The sequence below is a fragment of the Dendropsophus ebraccatus genome, chromosome 10 (assembly GCF_027789765.1).
Source record: "Dendropsophus ebraccatus isolate aDenEbr1 chromosome 10, aDenEbr1.pat, whole genome shotgun sequence".
In the NCBI taxonomy this organism is placed as follows: domain Eukaryota; kingdom Metazoa; phylum Chordata; class Amphibia; order Anura; family Hylidae; genus Dendropsophus; species Dendropsophus ebraccatus.
Genome location: NC_091463.1, coordinates 30357052 through 30380277, shown reverse-complemented (window position 1 = coordinate 30380277; position 23226 = coordinate 30357052). Strand labels below are relative to the sequence as shown.

At 40.5% G+C, this 23226-nt stretch overlaps 1 protein-coding gene across 7 annotated transcripts in view; it reads right to left on the bottom strand.

The window, feature by feature from the left end:
* Positions 1-691: 691 nt before the first annotated feature.
* Positions 692-23226, bottom strand: part of PBX3 (PBX homeobox 3) — a 192963-nt gene continuing 170428 nt past the window's right edge. For 6 of the 7 annotated variants that reach the window (XM_069986164.1, XM_069986163.1, XM_069986165.1 and 3 more), the window contains 5 exons: positions 22832-22967; positions 12767-12932; positions 11212-11324; positions 8935-9024; positions 692-3332 (listed from right to left, as the gene is read on the bottom strand). In XM_069986164.1, coding sequence (XP_069842265.1) covers positions 3240-3332; positions 8935-9024; positions 11212-11324; positions 12767-12932; positions 22832-22967 — 598 coding nt within the window. In that variant the 3' untranslated portion in view covers positions 692-3239. The remainder of the gene's footprint in view (positions 3333-8934; positions 9025-11211; positions 11325-12766; positions 12933-22831; positions 22968-23226) is intronic. The other variant, XM_069986168.1, reaches the window with a different exon arrangement.

The window sequence follows — 23226 nt, the reverse complement described above, 5'->3', positions numbered from 1 at the left end:
ATTTTTATTTTAAAAGATACATTTTCATTTTATCTCCAAAAAGATTACAATGTACATTACGTATCGGAATGAAAAAAAAAAAAAAAAAAAAAGTGAAGAGCAGCAAAATGTGTTCAAATGATTTATACCACCCATAACTAAATGTGGAATTGTATAGTAGTGCTGAATATCCTTATGTATCCTTTTTTTATATTGATATTGTTAATTTTGTCGACTAAATTATTTTCATTCATCCTGATGATCCTTCCCTTTAATGGTGGAGGCACAAATGACAAAAAAAAAAGTAACAAAAATATACACAATAAAATGATATACATTATAATTGCACATTAGTGTAAAAAGAGCACATTGATGAGAAGTGGATGGTGTTAAAAGGTTTGTGGAAAAAGGTAAAAATATAGCCTTGATCTCTTTGCATCCATTATTTAAAAATGGCTTATATAAAACCAGGATATCTGCAGGAAATTAGGGATAAGATATAGAAACAGGACATTAAGTATATCGAAACCGCTCAAGCCACCATGTGGAATAATTCTTTTAGGGGAATTTTTGTTTAACAATTGGAATGAAGATTTTACACAAAAAGTTTAACATTTTTTAAAACTAGTTCTAAATAATCAAATTAAAAATTATTCAAATTATTTTTGTTTTTGGTTTTCATTTTCCAAGTTTTAATTTCTATGATATATATATATATATATGAAAGGAAATTGTACCACTGTTGTAGCAGTTATCCTGTCACACTGGTATATTTAGAGAACATGTAGTTATTAGGCTTGGACAGTGGGCCATGTGGAATGAAAGGGAATGGCTCATGTATTTAATTTTAGTTTTCTTAAAGAAAACCTGTTTTCACTTTTTTTGCCGTCATCTGGGAGGTCTCCAAGCAACTTCTCTGCAGCCCCACCAACCTTAGATCTTTGCCTATATCCAAACAAATAGAAATAAAACAATCGAGGATGGTGGGGCAGGAAGAAGTTACTGGGGTCCTATCATGCCTGGACTGTGGCTGTCCAGACATGATGGGAATTGTGGAGGGCAACAGTTTGACATCCCTGTGGAGCCTGATTTTAGAGTCTAAAAACACAGGACTAGCGAGATATCCCTCCAGGAAGGGCCCAGCCAAGTGGTGGCTCCTGGCATAGGTCATGACTATCAGGGTCTGACACTCTCGATGATCATCTGATACAACTAGAGGTGATTGCAACTCGAGCATGCTCAAGTCTGATTGTTCTTCATTTGATTACCGATGGCTAAAGAAGTTGGTTAAAGCCCTAGGGAGTCCAGGAAAACATGGATACATATGGCTGTATTAATGTTTTATCAGACTCAGTAGGGCTGCATCCAGCTTCTCCATCCATCAGTATTTAAATGCCACACATGAGCATGCTCGAGTTGCGCTCATCTCTAGATACAGCATCAGTCGTTCACCAGGTAGAGCTCTACACTCAGATTAGTAGCTGTGCCTGGCATGGGACTGAATTGCTCTGAGTTGTAATACCAGACTAGTAAAAGCATAGAGTTCAGTGCGGTACAAAGTAAGATCTCTTTATCAGTATGAACGTAGGCATGCTGAGTGTCAGACCCCCACAATCTGATATTGAAGATACTGGAGAAGAGTATTCTTTTTTAAAACTTTTAACTCCTGTGGCAGAAATTCTACGTTGTCTATATATTTAGTGCAGTAAAATGTATGTGATTATTTGTAGGTAATGAATGAATACAATCTATGTACAATATTGTGGCACTACTATACATTCCAGCATGATTCAGAGACGCCATTGCCTAATCTGCTCTTATAATTACACAATGATAGAAAGATAGACGTACTACGCATGGTATTCAGAGGTAGTAGGTGGGCAGACTAATCTACACGTGACATGTCTGTTGGTTCCTATGAGTTTGTATGAGGTAAATAAAGCTGTTTCGCTTAGTGACGATGTATAAATTCTCTTTAGCTACAATATGTACAGGTTTTTTTTCCTTTTTTTTCCCTTGCCACAAGAAATGGCAGATTTTGACAACTCATTATACAGCATTTAACCAAGTGCTGTAAAATAACATATTGGGGAATGAATCCCTTTCCTATCATCATGACCCTCTGTCACGGGAAGTGATATTTACAAAGCTGGAAGGGGCTAATAGATAACAAAACGATACTGCGTTATTGGAGAATGTTCTGTAGAAGATGCATTCGCTTAATAAGAACAATGGTGACTAAAGAAACCAAAAACTCAACTGATCTAACAACTGAAGATGATGCGCGGTACAAAAAAAAATTAGAAAAGCACTGTGAATGTTATAAATGACCCATGTTAAAATACATAAATCCCATATTGTGATTTTAAAGTTTCTTTGGTTTGTTGTTACGGGACCTGATGTCCCTTCTTGTCCTATCATATATCTATAAACCACAATGTCATGTGTAACCGAGCAAAGTCAACCAAAATCATTATTACTATTCCTGTTCCCTACGAATTCTCTATGGTTGGAAATTGTATACCCTAATTTCTCCTTGATTTTAGACACACTGTCCTACAAAAAGGTTTGTTCACAGGAATTTTTTTTTCTTAATTTTTAAATTCTTAAAATAAAGAAAAAAAAATGTTGTCCGAATATATGAAAGGGCTTCAACAACGAGTCCATCCGGCGAAATGATTCATCGACTGCATAAGATGTGTGTGTTGATTCCCTGTAGAAGTGGATGCATCTTCACAGATCAACCGAGATGTGTCATATGGGAAAATGAGCAAAGAAAGAAAACATATAGTCATCATCAACTAGGGTAGGTTTGGAAACTGTAAAATGTCTCTTCTCTGGAACCCCAGATAGTCTAGGCAAACATGCAAATGTTTCCCCTTAAAGCTGCTACGTCGTTCCTTCAATTTAGCCGTTTATTAAAAAGTGCCGATGGGACGTGGAGATCATTTCACAGATTCTAACTCAGATCTTGGCCCAATTAGATAAAGTGCTTTCAAAGTGGTGATTAAGCGACAAAAAAAATACAATGTACTGGAATCCAGCAGCTTGTCTCGGCTGGGATGTACGATGCGGCTGTGTGCGGGTCCTTATTACAAACAGGCAAAGCAGCACCACCGAGCTAGAGAAGAAGATGTAAATGAAGGGGAAGGTCTTCTTCCTCCGAGCTGGGAGTCTGCTTAACTAAGTATTGAATAAAGACCTAACATGATGCCTTGTCCCTCCAGAGAGCTGGGATGCACAGTTTTATGATGGGACACTCAGTTAGAGGTATCAGAGTTCACGCTGCCGGGCCCTTCTGTTGGGGAGGTGACAGAGGAAGGGGTTGCCGCCTCATGCCACCCGCCGTTAGCCTGGAAACAAAATAAAGACATATTTTACTTGTCACGGCATGACTAAAATGTAACACACAACATTATTATAAGTCCATATACATAAAGTAGAAGGTAATACGTAGGTAATAAATTAGTAGGTAATGTAATACCCATTAGTGTGTACAGACCCCTCAAGGTGGGCCAATGTGGCAGAGTGTGAACCCCTAGAAATTAGGTAGAATCTGTTGGGATGATTTAAGGTAAAAAAAAAAAAAATCTAAGTTCAATATACGTAATCTGCACAGTTTGGTACCGATTTATATTGCTGATTGACATTAAAAAAAACAAGCCTAAACATATCTTATCCTAAAAGGCCTAATTGTAGTTAGTTCCATATCTGTACTGAATACAGTAATAGGGATATAAGACTTTTGCATTTCAGTGAAGTTTAGTGTCCTGGCCACGCCTCTATGACACTTCACATTGGTAATAAATTTGGTTTGGGACATTTTTAATAGCTGACAATTTCCCTTAAAGAAAAAGTAAAAAATATGTTCGGCCAGCGCCTACGGACGGTCTCAGAGTGCCTCTAATAAAATCCATTTGCTATTATCCCGAGTAATACTTTGATAGAGTTTGTACCTCATGATGAGAGAAAATTTCATTTCACGATAAGTAAAAAACAAGATTAAGGGTTAATTTACATAAATTAGATATGCTGCAGATAATTTCTCTTTTTGGTGCAGATTTGTGTTGCTAATTTTCAACAGAATTAAGCAAAGAAAAAAATGAGTGATTTTAAAATCTGTAGGTAGAAAAGTCACTGCAAAATGACATTAATTTGGTTTTTTTGTGTAGATTCAAGTGGTAAAATCTGCAACTGTGCTCTCTCCCCAACAGGGACTGACACTGCAGATCTCTAGATCTCCCCTGCAAGCTACTTTATGTGGATTATGTGGATATATATATATATATATTCCCCCCCCCCCCCCCCCGCCCCAATAAAAGTTGAATTGTGGATTAAAGTAAGTAAATTAAAGGGGGAGCAGTACAAAGATACACTATGAATTCTGCCTTGGATGTATTTGCAGGGGGTGTCCTTAAAGCGGTTCGTATATTTTACATTTTGTGCCTGCAAAAGGGATATTCAGTCTACAGGTAAGTCCTACTATTGGCCTTCTGTTACCCAGAATTCAGTAGCTGCATCACTTTTTATATGAAGTAGCTCAGTGTAGGACACTGTCCCCATAATGTCAATTATATTCCACAGTCCTATGACTAATGTTGAAAAATGTATTATTCTGCTCGGCAATTGATCTAATGGCACTTTACATGACACAGAGGAGGCAAACACGGATGTATTTGTCCTATTAACATTATCCATTAGTTTCCTGTCCTGAAATGCCCTCTCGCGCTTAAAGGGTTAAGCCCCCGTGCATCTGATGGTGAGATGTGTTACAGCTCTGATCTATAGCGATGTGTTCAGTTCCCGACAGCCAGGCCCCAAATATGTAATATCTATCACTCATAATACCTATCACTCTTTCCCCTATGTCCTTTATGGCTTTTCATTCTAATTTATAAACAACAAATGTGTAATATTTTTCACCACGCGCGGCAGCTGGAAGAGACCACGTCAGTCAGGTTTTTTTGCCCCCCTTTCCCAGCAGTTTTTTTTTTTTTTGCAAATAAATTAATCTTTCCTCTGGTGGTTTGAGATTACGCTGTGTATTATAAGAGAGCGCCTTATCAAACCTCATCAGAAAAGATGGAATTCATGTCTGCTATAATGCTGCAGGCAATAACAGCTTCATATTTTATCATGTTGATAAGGATTTTGCAAACTCTCTGAAGCATTTCGGGATGTTTTAAATGAAAAAGGAACAGTGTAACTAAAAGCCTCTTTCAGACATTTTCTTCTGGGTTATTATGAGTTATTTATAACCCCCCCAAAAGAAGTCATTTGATATTTCAAATGCAAACGATTTGCGTATTTAATGATCGCCCAGGCTGCCCGCTCCTCCCCCCCCCCCCATTCTGCCAGCTACAACACAACATTTTCAATCATTTGGGGAATCGTTAATATTGACTGACACTTGGAGGGAGGGAATAAAACTCTAGTAGTTTACGTACAGCCAGATATTGTGTGCTTGATTTTTACGTGTCCGCCTGTACTCAGCTGTAGCCGCTTCGATTTTAGCCAAAAGGAAACATTTATTAATCCTGGTACGATAAAAAAGCTTTATACTGTTATTTTACATTGTAATTATTATGGTAACTTTACTGTACAGCTGTGCGGTGAAATATTTAACACTCATTGAGTGTGTCTGTGGGTCTCTTACAGTGTGTGGTACAGAAGATGGACGGCAGGTGAAGGGTGTGCAAATAGGAAAGAAAAGAGTCCACAGTGTAGAGTGCACCATTCCTACTGACAGACTAACCACTTGAGGTGTATAGGATGTTAGACATAAGGGAGCCAGTCATGTGCTCTTGATACCACGAGTGTTATAACTTAGAATATTAAGGGGGCTGTCCACAGCTTCAAGATGATAGTTAAATATTTTGAGGCTCTAACGCCCAGGGGGGTAGACTCCCCTTCATCTAGGCAAAGCACCATAGATACAGCCATGTGGCGGTTACACAGGTGGATGGAGCTGAGCTGCAGTACCATGCACAGCCACAATGAGTGCTGCAGTTCCTTCACTCTGTCAACTCATTGGGATCCTAGAAGATGGACCCTCCACCAATCACACATACAGTAGATGGCATATCCTATAAGTAAGACATCACTATAAAATCCTTAGGTCACTCAGGCACCGCTACAAACAGAGCTCACTTTGTACGATGCCACATTAAAACAGAAACAGCAAACATCCAGCAGCTAATACAGCAGACATGCAGGAGCTAATAAGTACTGGAAGACTTTTTTTTTTTTTACATAGAAGTAACTTATAAAGCTATCTTTCTGGCATCAGTTGATTTGAAAACTTTTTTTCCTCTGGAGTACCCTTTTAATATCACAATACAGCACCTCAGGATTTCATGGATAGAAACTTCAAATCTTTATTGTAGCAAAACCATCTAGACAAAAGCCAATGCATGGCTGACACATTTTAACCTTTCATTTTTACTCATAGCCAAGGGTAAGAATTACAGAGTGGATTTTATCTTGACATTTTGTTACAAAAAAAATGATGTTTTTATTCAAGGAGGCCTGAAATTCCAGAATTGGATCTTCATAATTATACCCACTAGTTTAATTCTAGAGCATCCTACAAATGACCTTACTGTAGTTAATGATTCCCCTCAAATAGAAGCACACATTGTGGTAGAACAGCGCTCCTAGTGGTGGATGTGTTATAGCAAACTAAAGTAGCGTAAGCTGTCCATTCTTTTATTAGTTTGGAAAGCTAAATTGTTATTTTATCGCATTATACTTTTATATTTCAAAGTGACACTGTAATAACTTTTAACATCTAAATCAACATTGGGTGTGATATAAAGCATGCTGGCATAATTCATTAATTATTATTTTTTGTTATTGTGCTTTAAACAAAGCTATACTTACTTGTATCCAGGTCCAGTCTCCTGAAGGCAGCTATATAACAGCTATACTTACTTGTATCCAGGTCCAGTCTCCTGAAGGCAGCTATATAACAGCTATACTTACTTGTATCCAGGTCCAGTCTCCTGAAGGCAACATTTTGGTCTTTAAAAAGGGACCAAACGCAGAAAGTCCTAGTCAGTAAAGTGAGTGACGGTTCAATGCGTCCATCACTCAAATGACTGCCTTCTCTTTGAGCATGCAGATGACTGGTCATCTTGTCTTTGGTCTCTTTTTTAACCAGCACAAGACTAAAAAAAACTGCCTTCAGGAGACTGGACCTAGATATAGATAAGTATAGCTTTGTTTTAAAGCATGATAACTAAAAAAAAATAATGAATGCAAATTGCAAACTAGCTTTATATCACATCTACTGTTGATTTAGATTTGCTAGCTATAAGGACAGGGACACTTAAAAGTCTGCTTCCTAAAGCTGTATGGATAAAGTAGAAGCCTTAAACGATCAGCTTGTTGGAGACCTTGGCGGTAAGGTAATATCTAATGCTGCCACTTTCCAAGCAGATGACATTTACAAGTTCCTATTATATTATATTTCGTTCCTTGTCTCCTGCGATTAAAGGAGAACAACCACTGTTACATTCTCAAGGAGGAAAGCTTTTAGTGCTAAATAGCAAGTGATCTTACAAAATGTCTGCTCTTCAATGCTCTTTAAAGTTTACTGGATATTAGTTGACTCTGTCACGTGGCCGACACTGGTGATGTGACATGGTATTTATAGGCAATGGCCGCACACTAATAGAGAAATATCAAAATAAAAGATACTGGGTGAATTCTTATTATTACTGTAACTATTGATTTGAGCTCCTCACACATGAAACTCTGGGGATCACTTACTAGGTGTATTGGTAGGAACTATCCAAGTATTAAGAGGATGTGCTGTTACCCAATGATGTCTGCTAAGATTTCTGCTATAGTGTACAATAATAACACATACATAAAATCTATAGCCAATACAGGAGGCGTTCCGTAATTACGGACAATGCGCAAAAGAAAGGACTTCGGACATTCATAATGATGCCGGGAGCTCCAAAATTGTTTAAATTTTTGCGCTACTGTACTGACATAGGACAGATACTAAGCAATTTTTCTACAGTGGATTCGCATGCAGAAAATCCACAGTAAATTATTGAAGACACCTTGTAAAAAATGTATGATGTAGGAACTGTTGATTTCAAATACTTTGGTGAAAGAATCAGCTACACAGAAATCTATTAAAAGAAATTCCGAGCTCCATCAATTTAAGGAAATAAAATGTGCTATTAAAAGAGGTTATCCAGGACTTTCTTGCAGAAACAGCGACCCCCCCAGGTCGTGTGAGGTATTGCAATTCTGTTTCAGTCCGTTTGAGCTGCAACCACACCCAAACGGAGGACAAGAGTGGTGCTGTTTCTGAAGGAAAGCGGCCATGTTTTTCTAATGTTAAATAACTCCTTTAAGGCCGCATTCACACATTCCATGTTGCGCACGGAACACGGATGTGGAAGGCCTGTACTGGAGTCTGTCCCCCACATGGCAGCATTTCTGATATGCTGCTGGGAGCAGGGATATGCGCCGCGCTGTAATGACAGACCCGCGCGGTACAGGCCTTCCACATCCATGTGGCCTAAGGCTGACCTACAACGTCAGTGTCAAACGAATAGTTAAACCATGTTACCGTTTTCCATTTAAAGAGACGGATAACAGTCTAACATTGGTATACAACACAGAAGCCAGCTCACCTCTGCTATGCCATCCACACTGGATTCTCTCTAGGAAGCACGGCTCGCCTGTGGCAAATTCTAAATTACAGAAAGAGGGTGTAACTGGATAGGCGCTGTATGTAGTTACTGTTGTCTATGTTGCTTTGTTTATTGTATTTGGACTGTAAAAACCATAATACATCATTGTATCTGCTTTGGCAATGAATCCCTAGCTGGAGAAGTGACCATTTTGCCTTTTTTTGGACAACTAGTAAACCCCAGAAAAACCATATTAACACCCCGATGACAGATATGACCATGCATTAAGGGTACTTACTGTTAGGTGATGTGGACTGTACAGTGAATTCCCTCCCAAGGCCTCACTGTATCCGCCCGTCTGATTGATAACATGACGAAGGGTATCCACCTATAGGGAACAGGAAAGCACAATATATTAACGTTTGTTCCTACTGTTTCTCAGCACAATTTATAACATGTCTACTCCCTCGAGTGCAATTTAATTTACACTATAAAAGCATGTCTGCTACTACGGAAACTGTTAATCTATATGAACATGTCCCTAATAAGTAAAAGGTAAAAATAGATTACATGCAGTCACTGACTAATGTGCTGTCTGTAGCTTAAATGCTTCTGTAAGCCAGCCTAACATGCAGTCATATGAACAAGCTCCAGATGTTCATCTCCTGCTTGTGTGATGTCCTATCCTCTGAACACCTGGTTATCCCTCTCCTCCCTGCCATACAGGACGTCACGCATCATATGTCTCAATGACACTGCTCCTGGCTTTTTCACTTCTTTCCTGTTTCTGGAAGGATCCAGTTTCACATGCTGGGCAGCAGATAGTGATAATCTAGGAAGTCCAGGGGAAAAATAATAGCAGAACAGAAAGGAGGAAGTAGTTAAAAAACTACTGTACAGATTGTAATAAAGGGTATGTCTGTGAGAGTGAAAAGAATCATGGGAACTGGAGTCCCATAGTCAGCCCTGGCAGCATCACCACAAAGGTGCAGCACGAAAAAGGGGCCAGATAATAAAAAATTAAATATAATTATTAACTATGATGGTATCATCCAGGGAGCATTCAGAAAGTTATACTGTAATATGTTTGTGTCGTTTTTTTAAGATTGGAAAACCCCTTTCACATAGAAAGTGAACCCCCATCATACTAAGCGGATTCCATATTTCACATGCCTGGCCTCCACTCCCAGTCTAGATGTGTCTGCAGAGGAAATAAAAATTTAAAATAAATGGTTTCTAAAAGAAACCATGCATTAACACTTATCATTATAGAACACAATTTGCGCAAATTAAGATTTAAATGCGATTATACACGATCGTCCACCCTTCTCACAGAGATTATGGAAACAAAGGTGCTCTTTAAAAGAGATAACTTTGCTTTTGCTGAACCTACAGAACTGACATTAAGAAAACAAGGTGACTTGCCATAATAAGGCTGAGAATTAAAAAAATAATAATTATATATATATATATATATATATATATATATATATATATATATATATATATACACACACACACACACATACTGTATATATATATATATATTTATTTTTTTTATTATTAGTATTTTTTTCCCTCTAAATCTAGTCTTTAGATTATGATCCCACAATGCTGATCTGCTTAAGATATTCTGCAACTGATGTGAACATACAGTACCCTTAAAAAGTTATTCTAGGACTTTTATATACATGGACTTACTGTATCTTAGGATATGCCATGAATATCAGATCAGTAGGGAGTTTAAACTACTGCCACCCCACCCAGTCATCTGACTAAAAGGGTTGCTGCCTCTTTGTACATAGATAAAGGCTACAACTGTACAAGGTAAACAATGAAAAGGCCACAACATTCACGGGGGCGCTGTGGCTCCTTCTATTTGCTGATTGGTGGGGGTGCTGGCAGATGGGCCCCCACCAATCTGATACCGATCAGCAAATTAAAGTATACAGTGAAAATGAATGTGTAGTAAAGGAAATAAATCCATCAATGACCATCTTGTTCTCTTCATGGTAGTTCTATGGCGTACAGAGACCAAAGGCTGTTCTCCTTAGAGAAGATCCAGAAGAGCAGCCCAGATCTTAGTTGATGTTAGTGGCCATCAAATTACAGACTGTGATTTCATATAAGATAGTATCCTGTATCACCACATTGATTACCCTTCCAAATCTGAAACTGCTGTTGCTGTTTTCCAGCCCACTGAGGGAAATAACTGGAACGTTCTCCAGACAAAGACAAAAAAAAACATTATTGTGAAAGATGTTCCTGAAATATTACAGAACAATCTTTCATGCAGTAGGGCCCTGCTGTGATCATTGCTCAGAACAACTCTTCTCAATAGTAATATGCTTTTATTAGCAGGTACTGATGTTCCGACAAAACCTCTTCAACAACCAAACCTCTCTTCCCGAGCACTCAAGTCAGAGCCGAAGGCATTCACAAGAGCAACAAATGGCCTGAAAGACCAGGGTGGCCTAGATGGTGCCAATTGTGTGCACACCCTGGGCTGGTGCATGTACTTTGGTGGTAGCTGTGGGAGGTGCACTGAGGAATGACTCAGGGGCGTCTCTCCTACCTGTGACTGCACATTGGCTCCAACTTGGGCCCCTTGGTAAGAATCCCCATTCAGACTCTGCATATTCATGTACATGTCGCCTGAATTTGGGAGATTAAAAGAACCAGAAGAACCTAGGAAAGGAAAGAGCGAAGGATCTGAGAGGATGCTTGAAAGAAAGTGCGAAGAGATTAAAAAGGGGGTTGAAAGGTTAGTAAACCTTGATATACAACCTGGACGTGTGAAATTAGCTTCATACTATATACCTAACATGACAATATTATGACTGGAGCCACCAAAACTACTATGATATAGTGGGAGCCGGCATCTTCAAATGATGTGATCCCTGGATTGCTGCAAGTCCTAATTCCTCTCCTCATTTTTCTAATATACCCTTATCCGTGTTAACCGAACCATACAAGTGAATAGGTCACTGCTTCCCATAAGATCTGCAAATGTGGTTTATGGAAATGATCTAATTTATGTCTTCTGTCCCGATCTACTTAAACAACATTCAGATGTGCTATGGAACTGCCAAAGAGAGTAGAGTACAGCTTGGCCGTCTTTGGCAATCCCATAGCGAATTAATAGAACAGGAGTCGTGAATGCATGCTGCCACACTTGAGGGACAAGTGATCGGTGGGGGTCTCAGCAGTTGGATCCCCACCAATCATACTGTGAATAGGTGATAAGTTATAATCTTTTAAAGTATGATTACAAGAAAGGAGACCTGACCCTAGTACCTAGGCAATGCACTTTTTATTACTCTATTTTAAAGGGTTTACTTATTGTAAAGCAGCACGACTAACCTCTAAGATGTTCCCTGTTTGAAAGATATCAAGACAAAAATATAATTATAGTTAAGAATACATCTTTGTTAACTTATACATATAGGCTATTGTATGTGTAGTAAAGTTCACAATTCTACCATTTACATAAGTACAAATATGAAAAAAGTATGAAAACTAAAAAAAATCTGAACTTTACGCTATCTCAGGGACAACACTGGGATGCTCTTAGGCTTTCTAAGGTTTGATGTGGACCCCAAATCATTCAGTTCCTACGCTGGGCATCCAGACCAAGAAACCAGCGGTTCATTGGAGGGTTCATCATGATTAGGGTTACCCAACTATGGGAGAGGAGTCGAAATGATGCATTATGTGTAAACAAAATGGATTCCAATTTCCCAATTTCCACCTATTATGGCTGTGTATGGAGAATAACTGAGGGCAGGATCTCATTGTTTGTACCCGTCCCTGGTTTCCTTATATATTTCAATTTTCCCTTGTGGACTATAATAATGTCTATATGAGGAAGCAATTCCAGGTCAGAAATTGCAAAGCTCAAGGCAGGCTAATGAATGGGGATTCTAGCAGCAGGAAATTGACTTTTCCTGATAAATTTTTATTTTTATTCACAACAGGAAGTTAAAAACACAAAACATTTAGTAACCCATACATGGCAGGAGACCCCTACGTTAAGCCAGAATATCAGCTGATCACATTGTTTTAGCATTATATATTTAACACCACAAGTCCCCCTCCTTGCTACTGTATATCAAGCTTTGCAGACTCACCGGAATTTGGTGTAGTGGGGGAGCTGGTTTGGTTATTCTGCACAGCAGCTGCTACTGCATGAGCTGCGTTCACGGCCGTCTTAGCTGCGTACAGGTTTGCCTCTTCCTGAAACTTGCCAATGTTTTTCTTGTACCTGATTCGCTTGTTCCCGAACCAGTTGGATACCTGAAGAAGGGAGATAAAGTTTTAGTGTGGCTGAGATTTTAGTACCGTTTTACAATGAGACTGAATCAGCAGTTCTCGACCTTTTGTTTCAGTAAACACTTTGAGAATAGTAAAAATACGACCCGCATAAAAATGTCACTCGTGTCTAAAATGTCGCATTGATGAAGCAGGTCAGGAGATTCCTGTGGGCAGAAAATGTGAGATCTGTTCATGAAAGGCTATGAGTCACGTAAAGCCGTTTGCGCATCGTACAAAACGTTGTGGCCCTTTATATGAATACTAGGGCACAGAAGATCAGGGGCACTGTGCATGACATCCAATCTGTTCCCTGCTGACAGTATGTAAGGAAAGGTTAGAAACGTGTTGGATTGTCGGCAGCCTTGCCCCATGCCAATACATCAGATAAGAGGGTAATTATTTATAAAGAGGCTGGAAGTGAAATCTAGGCATGGTAAGAACACAGGAGAAGGCAGGGAATATACAGAGTATTTAAAAGTAAATTGCTGGAGAGAAAGGAATCAACAGTAAAACTATAACACATACAGTGCACAAGGGATTTGCTGTATGCTGCCCTTACTGGGAACTTGCAATTTGTGTCATGCTGCCCAAACAATGGACAAGAAGAAACAGGCTTCCTTATTACAAACATTTATAATTCACTGAAACAGGGCTTTGAGTCACTGGGATAATCCCAGCTGGCTTCTCCCTGTTGCACTGGGCTTCACTGATAGACCTTTCCCTATAAAAAAAATGAGAAACCAACTGGGACCACCCCAGTGACTCAGTGACTCAACGGGCAACATTTAACCTAAGGGCCCTATTCCACAGGCCGGGCAACGATGTAAACGAGCGCCGATCTGCTAGATTGGCGCTGGTTTACTGGGCCTATTCCACGGCCCTGATGATCGTTAAGCGAGGGCTGCAGGGACATCGTTACCGATGTCCTTGCAGCCCTTGCAGCAATACATTACCTGCAGGGCTTCTCATGCGCTCCGTCTTCCTCCCCGGGTCCCGCTCGCAGCATCAGCTCCGGAGCGGCCTGACTGAGCTGTCAGACCGCTCAGCCAATCACTGGCCACAGCGTTCATTTTTTCTTCGCTATTGCGTTCGTATCTACTGCGAACGGTGTCTTATTCAATGCGAACGATTTGCGAACGTTTTGCGAATGAGCAACAATAAAAATAGGTCCAGGTCTTATAAAGCGATCAACAATTTCTCATTCGGTTATTTATCGTTAACTGCATTTCAACCGAATGCTTATCGTTTAGATTCTAACGATTTAACGATAATCTGAACGATAATTGTCCGGTGGAATAGGGCCCTCAGTCAGGCTGCTCCGGAGCTGCTGATGCTGTGCCGCGGGACCCGGGGAGGAAGACGGAGCGGAGGAGAAGCCCTGCAGGTAATGTATTGCTGCTCTGCTTGAATTGTCGGTCGCCCCCGCGCACAGCTATTCCATCGTAGCGATGCACGGGTGGCGAACGATGAATTTAGGTTTAAACCTAAATGAACGATCAGCCGACGACACGATCATCGGCTGATCGTTCTCTCAATTCCGCCGAGCAATAATCGGCCGAATCGGGCCAAATGGGGCCGATCTTCGCTTCCGTGGAATAGGCCCCTAAGATTTTTCAGAAACTGGGCAGCATTTTAGAGTGAATCATAGATGGCTGTAATAAGGGAGCCTGTCTGTTTCATGCTGACCATTGTTCAAGCAGTATGAAGCTGATGACCGGATGCTTTGGAGGCTACCAGGTGGATCTGCACACCGTACCTTCCAAGAGATGTATATAGTGGGAAAAGGCCTGTACTACATCCTTATTAAATTTTACTTCACAAGCTCACCTTTATTAGAGGTTCAAACAGATGTCCTATTTAAAAGGAACCATCATCATTTTCATGCTGACCAACCAAGAGTCATTGGTGTGCTCCCTGACGGCTTTGGTTGAGATCTCTCTCTCTGTTGGAGTATAGGGTATAGCATATAGAGCTTTATTAGTAGGGGTCAGTGTAGAAGACAGGGACCACCCAATGACTTCAGGCATCATGAAAGTGATAAAAAGTTTCTGTCGAGAGATGTTCCTTTGGATGCCACACTTCCCTTAGTCCTCATGCCTCCTTATGAATTGCTCATACTGTAAAGCCATTGGCTAACCAGCCCAAAATGTGTGTACCAAAGGAGCATGACAATTTTCTTTTGTCTAGAGGGCATAGGGATGTACAGAAAGGCAATATAGAATATTTTATACCCCATATCGGCTCCAAAGAACTTGGAGCCGTAATAACTTTGTGTACATGAGCCCCTTTATTTCTATTCCCAACATGTATACCTTTGAAGTAGTTGGTAATTGTGTAATAACCTTCACGAAAAACATCTTGTAAAATAAAATGCGGTATTCATATATTTTACAGCACATATGCTTTCCACCAGCCTTTCCATTGTGACCCTGAGTTCATACCTCATTCATAGTGTTTTCCCTAGCTGATACTTGCCGTTCCATTTTATACATTCTGCTTACCATTAACCTGCCAGCCAGCAGGGCAATAATACATTAATGAAGGCGGGCGGATAATTATTGTAAAAAAAAAAATCAAATTACTGCTTTATTAACAGCTTTAGAAGTGAGCAAATCTCTGGCGTATGCAGATGAGGGACAATTCACTAGTCTCAACAATAGCCACGTCTAATAAAGGCTTTCTCCATCCACTCCTCCCCTCCAACCCCTGACCCCCCTCTTCCCGTTACATTTTAATATCGTCGGAGCCTTGGGAGGCCTCAGGGTGCTGGATATTCTTGACGTGGTATAGGAATCCATCCCGGCGTCTTCAATGTTTCTTCGTCTTTAATATCAAGGCAATTAAAATTAATGACGGGCACTATGGGCAGTGCCTCCCTGACATGCATTGTTTGATGGCATTACCTTGAGGTTAAACCAACGAGCAAGGTTTAATTGGAAGCCATGAAAAGCGAGCCGAAAGTCATACGTTATATTCAACTTGTACGAGAAGTACTGGCTAGTACTGCCACTGGTTAAGAAGATCCGCACAAAATTACACCACCATATCATATAAGCGTTTACAGTAACAACCCTGTCCATTGTGTATTGTGCATTGCCAATGGCTGTGTCTGTGCTGACTACAGCTAGATAGCTGGATTGTGGCTGAGTTTACCAGCAGGCATGTAAGAAAAAAAAGGATTTCTACTATGTTCCATTATGATTTGTGCCCAGATGAAAGGTTGCTTTCTATTTAGGTCACTATAGTGCCCATTCTTTGCTTAGCCACCCATATATACATACAGTATATGTTATCTGAATGACTGGTAGAATATGGGGATAAGTCAGTGTTCACATTGTGCATGTAATGTACCTTTACCATGTGTACTGGGAAGGTGTCAATGGGGTCACATTAATTCAAGCAAATGTCACTTTATCATCTATCTGGGAGATATTAATATTTGAAAAATGAAAAGAAAAGTATAGACTAGTCTAGTAGATTACTGTACACTAGTACATACAATAGTATCAGTATATGTTAAAGGAAACCTGTCACATTGACAATGCAGTCCAATCTGCAGGCATCATGTTATAGAGAACTAGAGAGGCTTAGTAGATTGTTATATAGTTTTATAGGAAAAGTGTGATTTATTCATGGAAATCTCTGCTCATTCTAGATTAAGTAGTCAAGTGGGCGGTCCTACTACATGAATGACAGCTCTGTGTATGACTGATCATATAGAGCTGTCAATCACTGATTAGCACTGCCCACTTGACATCTTAGCCATCGTTACATCTAAAAGGATCAGGGAGGTAGAAATGCAAACAAAAAATTTACAATGGACAAAGGTTTTGCCAGATAAAACTGAGATGGACAAATATAAGACAGAAGGATTGGTAGGTAGCTAGAAAGATAGACATATAGGAGATTTATCAAATATGGTGTAACGTGAAACTGGCTCAGTTGCCCCTAGCAACCAATCAGATTCCACCTTTCATTTTCCAAAGAGTCTGTGAGGAATGAAAGGTGGAATCTGATTGGTTGCTAGGGGCAACTGAGCCAGTTTCACTTTACACCATGCTTGATGAATCTCTCCCATAGATACTAGATGGATGGGTAGACAGATAGACGGACAAAGTAGTCCTATGGGACATCACAATATCATAATGAATGGTGGTTACTATAATATTACTTAAAATATATCCCTGTATATTAATAATACCACTGTAGCATCTATGACCTAAATGCAGCGGACTGCAGTGAAAGCAAGGAGCAGTAGCTGAACAGCCTGGGGTCTAGATATAACAAAAAGGCGGATTTACTCCATTTATCATCTACAGTATACAAGTTTTCCAATAATTAAGCACATTTATCTGCCGGGCCTTTCTCTTTAATGAGGGCTGGTGATCTAATTCCATTTACTGATTCCTGTTAGGCGGCTTAGAAATACAGAGTGATAACATCATGTGGTATTTTTCTGGCACTGCAAAGGTTAAATGGCAGCAGAAGATCTCCTTGCTTAAAGCCAACATCCCAGAATCCCTTGCTAAACAATGCTGCAGGCAGGCTGTGGCTGTCCCCCGTCTCCTGCTCGCACGCTTCAAAAAAAAAAAATCTTTGCATGATATAAGAATGAGCATCTTCTCTTTCTCTCGCCGTCGCCTAAAGTCAATTAATGAATCGGTTCTAATTGCAGATTCGTTTAAGAAGGGTTTTGTTTTGCTTATTTATCAAGCTAATTGCAGCGTTAACATGGCAAGAAAAAAAACCTCTATAAATTATTAGGTAAATGCTTCATCTCTCTGCAGTGCTGCAATGTGTTTTATGTAGGAGAAAGCCGCTTTATTTCTTTCACTGGAGAGGTTTTAATGAGACAACTGTCATGCACCTGTTTTTATAAAAGCCCCTACAGGCAGCAGGCGTTCACACCGGTGCGACGCACGCAGCACTTAGCTCAGGATTTACACGTTGGCTGGAGCCGGCTACAAGGGTCACATCTGACAACTGGATTGCTCTCCTCTTTATAGAAAGCGGCGGCATGTTCCTCCTTACTGCAGAGCCAGATTCCAGAAATCATGTGAAGCTGATCGGAGAATACCTCTGTATTAGAGATCCTAGGAGCCCTGCCATAAAATTAGGGACAGAGTTCCTACAAGAGGACTCCCCGATTCATGTTTGTCAGAATCTCATCAACCTCTGAAGGACCAAATAGTCTTTTTTTCTTTTAAATTTATTTTACTTTTTTTTTTTTGCACTTTTTTTCTTAGCTTTTCTAGTTTTTTGTTTGTTTGTTTCTTTATGTACACTGAATATACCTAGTTGGAAACATAGACTAGTATCAGCATAAAAAGATCACTTGGTCTATCTAATCTGCCCTTTCTTATTATCTTAGGATAGATATACAGTATGTTTATCCCACCCAGGTTTATATTCACTTACTGTAGATTTACCAACCACTTCTGCTGGAAGTTTGATCCAAGCATCTACTACTCCAAACTAACTTCAGACTGTGTCCCCTTGTTCTTGTGCTCAGTTTTTTTTTTCTCCTAAAACCACTTCCCTCCTAAACCTTATTTAGTCCATATATAAAAGTTTCAATACTGTCTCCACTTTCCTTCCTTTTCTCCAGACTCCACAGATTTAGATCTTTAGGCCTTTCCTGATATGTTTATGCCTGACACCCTCCACCATTGTTGTATCCTGTTTTTGGAGCCATTCTATTTTTATCAATATCTTTTGTAGGCGGGGTCTCCAGAACAGGACACAGTATTCCAGATGTGGGCTCCCTAGAGCTCTAGAGTTAACTTTACTCTACAAGTACAGTGGTGCCTTGGATTACAAGCATAATTCGTTCCGGGACCGCACTTGTAATCCAAATCCACTCTTACACCAAAGCAAATTTTCCCATAAGAAATAAGTGATATGCAGACAATTGGTTCCACACCCCAAAATAATGATTTATTATTCTGAATAACATCAGCAGCAGCAGAATATGAGATATTATAAGTTACTGTACAGTAATGGAGAGGATGGGAAACACAAGGGCTGACAGAGACTGCAGGGAGCAGGAAGGAATGAGCAGGACAGATGTGGGCACAGTACAGCATCACTCTCTGTCCGGGGAGAGATTACCTCCACAGTCCTGTCCTCTGATGCAAGCCCCAGCCTGAAGTGGATCTGCCATGATTTGGAAGGTGAGGGAGACTTCCATGGTCAGAGTACAGTGCTGTAGACCACCTTGTGCAGACCCTGCCCCTCACTCACTCGCGCTCCCACCCAGTACAGGGAGCTCCTAAACCAAAGCAATGCTCTTAAACCAAGTCACAATTTTGAAAAACTGTGAGCTCTTAAACCAAAACGCTCTTAAACCAAGTTACTCTTAAACCAAGGTACCACTGTATTGTGATTTTTGCCTATTTTTTTTCATGGTGAACTATTAAAAAAATTAAATTTCCTTTTCTATTAAAAAATTATTAAAAACTTTACCTTAAAGGGGTGCTCCAGCATGGGGGCACGTTTTTGGGGGGACCGGGGAGGAGGTGGCTGAAATAAAAGACATCCACTTACCTCCCCGGTTCCAGCGGCGGGTCCCGCATCACGGCGCTCCGGTGCCCGGTTCCTGGCCGCTTCCTGGTGTCTGACGCCGCCCGAGACGCTATGTCTCAGGGCCGCTCAGCCACTCAGTGAAGGAGGCGGGATCCGTTTGAAGTCCGCTCGGATCCCGCCTCCTTCACTGAGTGGCCGAGCGGCCCTGAGACGTAGCGTCTCGGGTGGCATCAGACACCAGGAAGCGGCCGGGAACCGGGCACCGTGATGCGGGACCCGCCGCTCGAACCGGGGAGGTAAGTGGACGTCTTTTATTTCAGCCACCTCCTCCCCGGTCCCCCCAAAAACGTGCCCCCATGCTGGAGCACCCCTTTAAGGTAAAGTTTTTAATAATTTTTTAATAGAAAAGGAAATTTAATTTTTTTAATAGTTCACCATGAAAAAAAAATAGGCAAAAATCACAATACTTGTAGATGTAGAGTAAAGTTAACTCTAGAGCTCTAGGGAGCCCACATCTGGAATACTGTGTCCTGTTCTGGAGACCTCGCCTACAAAAGATATTGATAAAAGTAGAATGGCTCCAAAAACAGGATACAACAATGGTGGAGGGTGTCAGGCATAAACATATCAGGAAAGGCCTAAAGATCTAAATCTGTGGAGTCTGGAGAAAAGGAAGGAAAGTGGAGACAGTATCGAAACTTTTATATATGGACTAAATAAGGTTTAGGAGGAAAGTGGTTTTAGGAAAAAAATACTGAGCACAAGAACAAGGGGACACAATCTGAAGTTAGTTTGGAGTAGTAGATGCTTGGATCAAACTTCCAGCAGAAGTGGTTGGTAAATCTACAGTAAGTGAATGTAAACCAGAGCGCCTTGATGCGGGACCTGCCGCTGGAACCGGGGAGGTAAGTGGACGTCTTTTATTTCAGCCACCTCCTCCCCGGTCCCCTCAAAAAAGTGCCCCCATGCTGGAGCACCCCTTTAATTTTTAGACAACACATATGTGCCATGCAGTCATGCTCTAAGGCGCAGACAGCGAGAGCCCACAACATATATGCCATGGTCACTATTGACCGCCACATCTAGGGGGTTAAAGGGGTTATCAAGCATTAGAAAAACATGGCCACTTTCTTTAAGACACAGCACCACTTTTGTCTCCAGTTTAGGTGGGGTTTTGTAACTAATAGTGTGTTTGCACAGACAGATTATATGACACATTCGTGAAGCCAAAGGGCTCTATTACACCAGCAGATTATCTGACAGATTTTTTTTTTGCCAAAGCCAGGAATGGACTATAAAAAGAGAACAGGTCATAAAGGAAAGACTGAGATTTCTCCTCTTTTCAAATCCATTCCTGGCTTTGTCTTAAAAAAAACTGTCAGACAAATCTCTCTGTGTAAACACGCCCTTAATTTCATTAAAGTAAATGGGGCTTAATTGCAAACCGCACCTGAACTGGGGGCAAGAGTGGTGCTGTCTCTGGGAGAAAGCAGCCATGTTTTGCTGACACTTCAAATGGCCAGGATCAGAGGTTTCTCCAATCTCGTCCATTAGAGCAGAAGTCCAGCTGTCAAACTGTATCATGGTAAGCAATCCATAATGTACAATTAGGTTATGGTGCATTAAGGGGTTAACGTAACAATAAATACCTGTCATTGGCATTGCCAAGCTTCCTTGTCAACTGTTCGCACTATTTTCAGTGTCAAGTCTGCTGACACAGTAACCCAAACCCAAGTTGCTTGGGACGTTCTTCCTGGTGTCATTTATACCACTGTAACTGTTAGTGTATCTACAGTAATTTATTAGCATTTATTTTAGTGGCATTCTGCTGACGGCAAGGTGAGCGAAAAATGCATGGGGTGGGTCGTGATGTATGATTTAATACATTGGTGCTGTTCACACAAGGTCTAAAAGTAAATGATAAAAAACAGTATACATACTGTACATTCAATACACATACATACTCCTATGCTTTAACAGAAAAAAATAAGACACTATAAAAAATGTCACATGTACACAGCCTAAACCACAGCTGCCATAATGTGAGCAGTGAACACCAGAAGAGTCTTTGGTTTCTATCAGATGTATGGGTCATTGCCCTTGATGCTTATGTTCTATACATCATAGCTGTTTTGATTTTTACTTTATGTAATCCCCATTGCATTGTGCATGGCTTCTTGTGTAATAGGCTGTGTTTACGGAGCACCTGTCATTCCTCCTGACATGTAAATACCTGTATATGCTGTGAGACAATCATTCTGGAGCATTTTTTCTTTGAACTGTGTACTAAGCCTTTCCTCTATCACTCCTTCTGGAAAGGTATGAATATACAACAAGTGGCTGCCATTTCCCTACATAATGGGATGTGCCCTTACACAGTGATGGGAGAAACACCCGCAATAAGGGGAACAGTAACACCTATTTGTCAATTGTATTTCCAGGAGGAATAACAGAGGGCTCCCCAATGCAGAGTCTACAGATCTTTGCATGCTATATATGTTTAGTTATTTCTCTATGTATGTATATATGACGCCGTTCCTCTGTGTGCATTGTGTGTATGCAAAGGAAAGGTTTCATGTCAAACCCCCCCCCCCCCCCAGTTGTGATTATTCCAGTGTTGAAAGATTATTTGTGAAAACAAGATATATATAACAGCGAGCCTAAGCTCCATGAATATGTTAATGTTATAGAATCTCTGCTTGTTTAGCTCTGGGAGAAATATTGTCATTGTGTCAGTATAACCCGATGTGTCATTTCAACACATACTTATAATCCATGAAGAAAAAACTCCTTGGGTTAAAATGATGCAGAATCAGAATCAAGCATGATAAATAGATCCCTGAAAGTGGGGTTTGGAAATGAGCAGCCTCTTCGGCCTGTAGAAATCTGGCATATGCCAGACACACTCCTGGAAATGTCATTTGCTGACATATGAGACGTGACAGGGCCCACAGACGGAGGGAAACTCGCTGGCAGAGACCCAGTGCGGGCCTGGGTGCTGTGGCATTTAAGAATATCTGTGTCCTTTCTATCTGCGCGGCTACATTGTAGATGGCCACCTCTGAAATGGGAATCGGAAAAGCAGGCAAACAATGGCCCTAATGACAGGCAGGAACAATTCTATTGTCTTAACCCAATTAAAAGCCTAATGCACAGGGGTATAGGAATTGTAATTACTTGGAATGCATTAATTACACATAATTAGACTAATTGCAATTACTTGTAATTAATGAATTGCATTTTCCCTAACACTTTCCTTTTTTTTCCCAGAGATACATAACATCCTTTCCAAAAAGAAAGAGTACTATATTCCGGGCCAGCAGGTAGGAGAGCCGAGGTGCCTGGGACTTTCTCACCTGTGACACTGTGATACTGCATTTCTTTGCCAGCTCCTCTTTGGCTTCCTCGCTTGGGTAAGGGTTGCTGAGGTGGGAGTAGAAGTACTCATTTAAGATCTCTGTGGCCTGTTTACTGAAGTTACGTCTTTTTCTCCTGAGAAAGAAAAAAAAGTTAGTAACAAAAAGAGTAATACACAAGGGGCCAGAAGCCCACAAAGCTGTACAAATGGTTGACTCTACCTTTTTAGGATTGGCTAGTATGAAAGCATGGAGCATTGCATAAAAAATAAGTTTCTGCCTCTTCCGGACGATAATCGTTTCATGTAAAAGGTCATGTTTTAAATCAACCATCAGTAGACATGCACAATGTTGGTTGATCGTTGATTTAAAGCAAGACCTAAAATCCTGATAAT